We start from the raw sequence: 9,060 nt of genomic DNA, 5'->3' as shown, positions 1-9,060 counted from the left end.
TATACCTGACATCAGATTGTATAATCTAAAACAAGAATTTAAGAGGAATTATACTGGTATTGCAATCCCATCACGTAGCCTACACTAAGGACTAGGCATGTTAATTAGCTTTACAGATATTTTCGAAGGTTTTTCTATGAAGCATTTAATGGTAGAACATTATCCTTTTTTATTTTTTATTTTAAGTGGTTAATAAGGCTATGCTCTAATAATCAGTATATTCTTATTCTGGACAATCAAATGAAGCTTGTCTATGATCAGTGGTTTCACTGAGGTTTAAATTGGTAGCCATAGGCCTACCTGATTTCTTAGTGATAGTAGCCTATTAGCTAGGCCTATGAGTTTTAAAGCCAGTTAGCGCACTTACTTGTATGCAGGTAGGTTGGCATTTTAGCCGGACTGGGTGGTGGCGTTTTGTTGTTGGGGCGCTGGAGCTTCATAGCAGTCTTTGAATCTGCGGCATGGCGGCTGATTAAATTTAGCACCATGATGGACAAGGACACCCAGTTGGTATTGTGAATGGTTACTTCAAAACACTGTGAGATATAAACATTCTATTTCGCATTTTGACGTCACGATGGTGTACACAGCTACATTTGAAGAGTTTGATTCCAAAATATCTCCATTTTTAAAAACATTAAAAGTAGCCATAGGGTAATGTTATTGTAGCCTATATTTCAGGCCATATCGGTAAAATTGCAATTCTGATGTTTTGACTAATTATAGATCAATCAAATAACAATGCCTAATTACAGTTCTGCCGAAATTATGTGGAAAACAAAATGTAAAAAAAAAGATTTATGAAAATTTATTAAAATGGAGGATGTAGCGTTTTGGAGCAAACTCTTCATTTGTTCAGGCACTGTTACCCACCTTAAGCAGGCTGTCTAAAAACATGAAACCTTTTGTTCTTAAATGTGTTGTCAAACAAAGCAAAATAGCTTGGGCATTTATAACCGTAGTAGCCTACTATAGCCTACTGGTATGTATATCTGGCTATACATTCCTAATCACAATGAGACAAATCATAGCTTATCCCACCTGTTTCAGATAGTTCTATCTAGAATCATCTCCGGCCGGAACAGAAACAACTGCTCCCTGGATGAATGTAGAATGGAGTGATTCGGTATGGCAAACATAGATAAGCGGCATAATACCAGTGCATCTATTTTTTATATCTATGATAGGAAATGCACCAGGTTTGCATATACCCAGGTTACAGGACATTCAGTATAAGAGGCCATGCAGGGTGAGGACTGAGTGAAGTATTACCCCAATCACAGACTATGTCAATGGATGCCTTCTGGAAAATGTCTCCATTCCATGGCCTGAGAAGTTTCTTTTCCTATAAGGGCCATGAACATTTAAACACACATTCCACAAACAATACATATTTTTGCCATTATATGCATTAGGCCTATGAAGGCCTATAGCCTATATTTCATTTTGTTTTCCCCGTCAAAAGTTGTAGGGCTACATGTAGTCTACAATCATACATGTAACGTACATCTCTTGAAACGGCAATATTAAATTATTAAATGGCCTATTTTACACTGGGTATAGGCTAGGGGGAGAAATGTAATTTTGATAAGCTATTGATTTATCTATGTCTAGGCTATAGAGACTACCCTTTTCCTTCTAAAATGTTTTGTCTTTTTGTTGTTTATATTGTTTTGGTTTATTTGTACATAACAACTATTTTTTGTTTGTTTTATTGATATATTTATATTGGCATCATTGAGAATAACCTCTTCCTGAACGTCAGCAAGACAAAGGAGCTGATTGTGGAGTTAAGCACAAAGCAGACTGGGAAACTACAAGCACTCCTTCATCAACGGGACCGTAGTGGAGAGCGTGGACAGCTTCCGATACCTGGGCATTCACATCGCGCCTGACCTGTGTCATGGTCCTTTCAACACCCTGGTTAAGGCTCATCAGCGTCTGTTCCACCTACGGCGTCTGAGAGACTTCCACCTACCATCGAAGGTGCTGCAGAACATTTACTCTTGCACCATTGAGAGCATCCTGATAGGACACATCTCCACCTTTGGCAACAGCACTTAGCAGGACAGATGAGCTCTCCAGAGAGTGGTGCGTTCAGATGCACTGAGCTATCTGACCTGCAATCCATTAACATCAAGCGGTGCCATATCAGAACTATATCACACACACACACACACACACACACACACACACACACACACACACACACACACACGACTTTCTGCCTATCCTGTTTGAAAATGGGTGGTATTGGTGACGTTTTCACAGGGCGTGTCGAGGTGTAATGCGGAGAGGCTAATGGCCTGACAGTCTGAACACAAACGTGTCAGGGACATGAGGCTTGTAGCCTGGGCTACTATCACTAGGTGGCCCCTCAAATTACCCTAGCCTGGCCTTGCTTGATAGTCTGAAGCCGGCTACTTGTAGGCCTATAGGCTACTTTGTGTACACTGGACTCTGCCTAGACTTTTGCATTTTCCCATTATTTTTCCTTTTTTATGTCAGAGCCTGGATTTATTAGGCTAGACGCTACACACTCTCTGAGTAGCCTATGTGAAGTATGAAATAGCACTTTTAACTTTTTTTCAGCCTTATCTTCCAAGACACAGCATTGCACTATGTTGTGCTGTGTAGGCCCATGTCTGATATTGTATAGGCCTAGGCTATGTGACAAATACAATTTGCATTCGATTTTGAAATAGGCCCTAATTTCTAAAATGAAGGTTGAGTTTAAAGCCCTTGAGTGTCAAAAACATAATCAGTGTGTTTTTACAGGTAAGGCTACCCTACCGTAGCAAATCACACTAGTTGGAGTGAAATTTAAGATTCCATTGAACCACCTGCGGTCAAGTCTTGCAGTAAGGTAAGGACTGGCACCAAGTCTACTAGCTCTTTCAGTGCCATACAGATAGAAGGCTCTGGGCTCTTTAAGTTGTTACCATGGTGAAATGTTTGGGTCCAGAGTGTTGTGCTTGCGTCATCATTGTGCGTGCTAACCAGCAACAGTTTAAATTTATCGAAGTTAAGTCGTATAGCTCTACAAAGGTAAGTTTTTAATGCATTGCGAAACTGAATTTGATATATGGATGCTATATCCAACTCTCGAAGTGATTCGCAGATTTTATGCAAAACTAGACAGCTAGATCATATTAAATGCAAAAGCGGCATCGATGTAGTTAACGTTATTAGCGATAGCTAACGTTCGTTCGTTCGGTACCCTAAAGAAGAATGAATGCTAGCCCAAAACAGAGCTTCCATGCTTCCATCCAATGAAATTGACGTTGGTACTTCTTTGTTATGTTTAAACGCCGTTTTAACGATGTCTCACACACATGTATGCATGCAGCGTAAACAATGTAAACTGTTCCAAGACTCCAAGAAAATTATTATAGAGTACGTGTTTGATCAGCTGGTCACTGTGTCAGGATTAGGCTAAAGGTGTTTATGTTAACAACACTCGTACGTACGTACGTACGTCTGTCTTAGGTAGTAGCAGAGCCTCTCTGGTAGTAGGTAGATAGTCAGTCTCATCTAGTAACGTTATGTGTTTTGTAGCTCTGTCATGTGTGAAGGCCCCTCTATGATCTCTGGACCGATTCCTCCGGACCCTACACTTTTCCCCGAGTACTACAAGCGACCTTCCTCAGGTAAGAACTTGTCAAAAGGTGGATGGTTCATTCAACAAATATTATTTACCAGTGTCATGTTAAAATATTGGAGAAAATGTGTAAAATGTTAAATTCAGTAACACTCAACTGAAAACAATTAAATGGTCAAATGGTTAACACAAAGACATTTTAAAATGCATTTGAAAATTGCCTTATGAAGTTTCCTTACTATAATTATGGTGGCTCTTACATCTCTATGATCCCTGTGTGGTGATTCTAAAAGCGCGTGGTCGCCTGGAAGGGAACTCGGTTCCTGGCACCTCGGCACTGCTGTCAGGCCCACTGGCCCCAGACCATACACTGTACCCAGGTTCCTACAGCGCCCGAACCACACCACAACCCCGCATCAATCCCAACGCCACACACATCCTGGAGCGGGGGCAGAGAGGGGTTGTGGGCTCCCTCCTCACACTGGAGGGCGTCTCCCGGAATTCACAGCCTAAAAACAGTAAGGGAAATGCAGCCATGAAACCTTTAAACTTAACTTTACTGTAAACTGCTCTCCTTCTCACTTTAGATTTATTTTGAATGCAGTAAAATAGCACATGCTCATCTTTTCTAAATGACACCCCTGTCGTTACGGGTGTGAGGACTAGATAGGCTTTAAAACCTTGTAAAAGTACAGTTCTTCACCTCAGGTTTAATGGTGTTGTGTTGTAAATGTATGCCAGAGGATTGAGTTGAGGTGTGAGAGTTTATGACGGTGTGGCCAGGTTTGAGGATTACCTTCCATTGACACTGGCTACGTTTGATCAGCTTGGGATAATACCCGTCTGATCTCTGTGGCATTAATTACCATGCCACTGAGATGCCAGAGTTTCCACTGTTTCATAGATAGTCCGCAAGAGTAGGACTTCTACATTTTACTGTATAAATACATGCAGTGTCTGATTTGACAAAGTTAGACAAATTACAAATGAGTATGTAAGTACTTCATCCCACATTACACTTAGTTCAGTGACATTCTCCTAACCCTCCTAGCTGTGAAGCTGGTGTGTGCCCAAAAAACTCTGGCTCTGTAAATGGGAAACAAAGTCCAAACCAAATGCTTTTCCAGCTAATCACATTACTTCAGCTAAACATGATTTTCTGTTGATTCAACCTTTCACTGGAATCAAAGTCTGTGTTATTACAAAGGGAACCACCCTCCTTTGTTGTCTTAATCTCTAGATACTAATTTCCTCTGCCCTCCATTTTTTTTTCATTGCTCACTTCCTGTGTAAGAGTCGGCAGTGCGGGACTTTGGTAAGGAGAATGTGCGGCGGCTCAGAGAGATCCAGAAGAAGTGTCGTGAGCAGGAGGCGCAGAAGGAGCACTCGCGTCCCGTCCCGGTCAAGGCTCTGTGGACTGCCCCCAAATACCGGGACGTTCAGGCCAGAGTCATGACCCAACTCCAGGTGAGGGAAACTGTTACCGTATACAGTTCAGAGCTCAAAGTTAACTCTTAAAAGTGGTTGCCAGCTTGGCAACCAGGCATGAGGTTTTGATTGCCAAAGCCAACCAAATTACTTGTAACAATTTGGTAGCCAAGGGAAACCGGCAAACCATAAATGTCAAGCCCTGCAGTTTATCAATGAATCAATTAGTCTGCCAATCAGTCAATAAAAAGTCAATCAGTCAAGGAAACCCACCCTGAAGATAATTGTAGTTGAAGCACAATCAGGAGACATTGAGTTCATCAGTGTAGCAAAACTAGCTTTGGGGAAATACCCTTGGGCTTGAATCGCTATTGGTTATCAGGTTCTGGCATCTGATTTGATGGAAAATATCTGTTTATTTCAGTGTGTTCAATGGTACCTCTTTTTCTTTCTTTCTTTCTTTCGGCCTTTCTTTCTTTCCTCTCTCTCTCTCCATCCCTCTCCCCTCTCCTTTCTGTAGGAGACCAGTCCCCCCAAGAAGCCGGAGTGTCAGAACTTCCTGAGAGCTCACTCTGCCAGTGGTTCAGGAGGTCGGACGCAGTCCCGTCCCCGAACATGCTCGTCCTCCGCTGCAGTGCCCTCCTCTCCCTCCGCCCCATCCCTCTCCAGCACAGAGGTGGGTGAGAGGCGCTAGCTGTCCATACTCATACCATACATACTCATTGTCACACACACACACACACACACACACACACACACACACACACAATCTTATGGGAGCAATTGCTCTCTCTCTCTCTTGCTTAGCTGCTTTTTTTAAGAGTTTAGGCATTCTTCAATCATTATGGTCGAGATAAGGTAGTTCCAGTTTCCAGCAAGTTCAGCTGTGTTTTAACTCCAAAAATTCTGGTGTAAGGAAAGGAGTACAGTTCTAAAGCGCAGCTGAGCTAGCCCAATGGCAACTGATAAAGCAATGGTCCACTTTACAACACAGCATAGTCAAACAATAAACTGATTAAAAGCAGCAAACGGACACACAGATTCATTGCGAGTCTCAGCTATTCATAAATGCTAGTCTACACACACACACACACACACACACACAGCTTGTTTGTTTGTTTGTTTGTTTTATCTGAGAGTGTCCTGTATCATTGCAGTTGGAGATTAGAGGGCGCAAGGTAGACTTTGTGAGCCATAACGCACGATCAGCGGGGAAGACGGCTCTCAGGCGCTCACAGTCCCTCACGAACCTCAGGTCCCCTCCCAGTGCAGAGAAGGGCAGAGTGCCACAGTAGTGAGTCATTCATCCCCATCATTCACACCATACATGCACAGCACACAGTGGACCCCACAAGGACCCCACCACAAGTGCATCACAAGCACATGGTCCCACAACATACACCAACACTTTTCTTCCCTGTACAATGTATGTAACCATACGTAGGCATACACATTTATTTGTTTTTTCATTACACTAACAACACTTCCAAGTTAGTCCTTCAGCAGTACAGAAAACTGTAAATAGATGCCACTTGAAGACTACAATAGACACTGAATTATACTGAACAAAAATATAAATACAATACTTGTATGAATGTTAGATGAAGGGCTCACCAATATGTATTTCACCAAATTTCTTAATAAAATTTGAGAGAAATAAACATTTTTTTGTGCATGTAAATGGAAGAGTTTACTTCAGCTAATGGAAAACTAATGTTTTTATATTTTTGTTCAGTGTAGATGTATCTTAGTGGCACCACTTTGTCTTGATTGTATTTACTTTCTCTTCTCTTTACAAGGTAATGGACAGTGTCCAGTCATTTAAAAGTGTTTTGTGTTGTTGATGGTTGGGAGCAGATAGGTCTCTCTCTCTCACACACACATATTCTCTCTCTCTCTCTCTCTCTCTCTCTCTCTCTCTCTCTCTCATGTTCTCTCTCTCTCTCTCATGTTCTCTCTCTCTCTCTCTCTTTCTCACTCTCACTCTCTCTCCAGTCTGTTGGAGAGGAAAGAACAGTGGAAGAAGGATGAGGAAGAGAGGAAGAAAAATACTCCTGATCCCTCCATTCCAGCCGGACACACACAGATGCCAGAGATGGACCGACAGGAGACTCTCCAGTCACTTAAAGAGAGTATGAGACTCACATTCACACACACACACACACACACACACACACACACACACAGAATGTGTTTACATGCACTTCAGTATAAGTGCTGGTTCCTGATTTTGATCATATATTCAGGTGTTTAGATGAACACAGAGAAACCTGGTTATTAATATCCCTGTATACATGATGAATACTAGTCTCCCATTTACAAACAATACAATTCTATGTATGTAGCCAGCAGCTGTCCAGGATGGACATGGAACAGTATCCTGGTTTCTTTCAGAATACTTAAGCTTGCCTAACCAAATTTCTGAGAACCGGGATAAGGCTAATCCAGGGTTTTGAAATCGGAATATGATGTTTACATGAGCAAACACGAAACTGGGATACTTCAAAATCCCGATCATAACTAGGATGCTGAGGAACATGTAAACGCAGTCACGGATGCTAAAGAGCATAGAGAAAATCTTTTTCTCTGTGTTTTCTCTCAAAAATACTCCTTAGTTACTCCCAGGACTCCCCACTACACCTCCAGTACCCCTACAATGTATGTGCAATACAGAAAACTGTAAATGCACAAAAAGAGAACACAAAGATTACTGCAGTCAATGACTGAGATGCATCCTGTGTCTGTCTTTCTCTCTCTGTTGTTTTGTCTGCAGCTCACAAGACGCTGGTCAATGTGTTGGTGTCTCTCCCGGTGAAGGCCGACAGTCTAGGCGTTCGCTCCCGTCGCACCAAGCTGGACCGGCAGCTCTCGGAGCTCGAGGAAGCCATCAAGGTCTTCTCTCGGGACAAGGTCTACGTCAAAATCGACTCCTAAATCGGCCGCCTATCTGTGCTGTAGGGAATGCTGGAGTTGAAGCACGCACTGGGCCTGTTGAAAACGCGGTCCGCTTGGCAGAGGGACAGCTTGACACTGAAGGGATCTGACAGGGCCGGATTTGCGACACAGCTGACCCTCTAGCGCTGAGCTAAAGTTTGGGTTCTAGCAGAGATAGTTCCCTATCAGGGTGGTTTAGTAGTGCATAAATAGGCTCTGCTTCTGTCCTGTAAACCATTCGATTTCATTGTTTGTTTGTTTTTTTGTAACATGTTGCTAATCTTTAACTTTGACTGAACACATCATTGGAGCATTGAATCAACCAAACACATTTGAATAATCCGAGACTGAGTGCCAACCTGGAGTTCCGTCCAACTGCAGTTTCATTATAGTCCATTCAGGTGTAGGTGTCGGTGACACTGTAGTCTCAGTCAGACGCAGCCAGACTCAGAGATCTAATGCAGACAGGTGTGTTCTTCTCATCTGCTCATATCACCTGCATGATGCACACAAACGGTTAAATGCTCTGTTGATTACCATTCTTATATGTGCTACAGTTCTACAGATCAAGTCGTCCTTGATTTGTTGGGTTTTGAAGGAGAATGTTTAATCTGAGGTAATGAATAACTGCTTAAATAATGACCGCTGAGATGTAATAACTTTGTAATTATTAGTACATAGTGACCTTGTGAATGTAGTGTTTTGTGTCCTGTCCACAAATCAAGCAGATCCTTGGTTATCATATTCTGTAAAACGGACCAAACTGCCCTGTTTTATTGATGTATTGCTGTTTATCAGTGAAATATAGAGACTGGTTACCTGAAGAACATCACCTAAAGGTGGTTCCCAATCATAAGCTTGTGGAGAGATTATTGTAGAACACATTGCTACAGTGTCAGCTAGGAGCATGGTTTCCTACTAGAGTGCCTAGAGCTCAGCAAGTTTTTTGTATTATAGCAGCCTCAAGCAAGAACAAATTTGTTGCAGTGCACTGAATTTGAAAATAATAAATGTTTATGTGTGTAAATAATGAGTATAGCAGTGAGAACTTAATTTCAATTATGCATTAATTTAACAACGTGTATTGGGTGAGTGCT

The 9,060-nt window shown here is 42.0% G+C and overlaps 2 protein-coding genes across 5 annotated transcripts in view; one reads left to right on the top strand and one right to left on the bottom strand.

The window, feature by feature from the left end:
* The window catches only part of vdac3 (voltage-dependent anion channel 3), a 15,133-nt gene extending 14,654 nt beyond the window's left edge, over positions 1–479 (bottom strand). For both annotated transcript variants that reach the window (XM_048242678.1, XM_048242679.1), the window contains exon 1: positions 368–479. In XM_048242678.1, coding sequence (XP_048098635.1) covers positions 368–440 — 73 coding nt within the window. In that variant the 5' untranslated portion in view covers positions 441–479. The remainder of the gene's footprint in view (positions 1–367) is intronic.
* A 2-nt stretch (positions 480–481) lies between these two features.
* enkd1 (enkurin domain containing 1) lies at positions 482–9,050 on the top strand. Of its 3 annotated transcripts, XM_048242676.1 has the most exons (10): positions 482–538; positions 1,766–1,986; positions 2,779–2,866; positions 3,559–3,650; positions 3,895–4,119; positions 4,896–5,068; positions 5,550–5,705; positions 6,187–6,323; positions 7,025–7,161; positions 7,803–9,050. In XM_048242676.1, the coding sequence occupies exons 4-10, from the start codon at positions 3,566–3,568 to the stop codon at positions 7,961–7,963; spliced, it is 1,074 nt and encodes a 357-aa protein (XP_048098633.1). In that variant the 5' UTR covers positions 482–538; positions 1,766–1,986; positions 2,779–2,866; positions 3,559–3,565; the 3' UTR covers positions 7,964–9,050. The 3 variants fall into 3 exon arrangements, with proteins under 3 accessions (XP_048098633.1, XP_048098632.1, XP_048098629.1); XM_048242675.1 differs by lacking the exons at positions 482–538; positions 1,766–1,986; positions 2,779–2,866 and adding an exon at positions 2,966–3,048; XM_048242672.1 differs by lacking the exons at positions 482–538; positions 1,766–1,986; positions 2,779–2,866 and adding an exon at positions 3,220–3,283.
* Positions 9,051–9,060: the final 10 nt, after the last annotated feature.

This window comes from Alosa alosa, chromosome 5, assembly GCF_017589495.1.
Source record: "Alosa alosa isolate M-15738 ecotype Scorff River chromosome 5, AALO_Geno_1.1, whole genome shotgun sequence".
Lineage (NCBI taxonomy): Eukaryota > Metazoa > Chordata > Actinopteri > Clupeiformes > Clupeidae > Alosa > Alosa alosa.
This window is presented reverse-complemented; position numbering and strand designations above follow the sequence as displayed.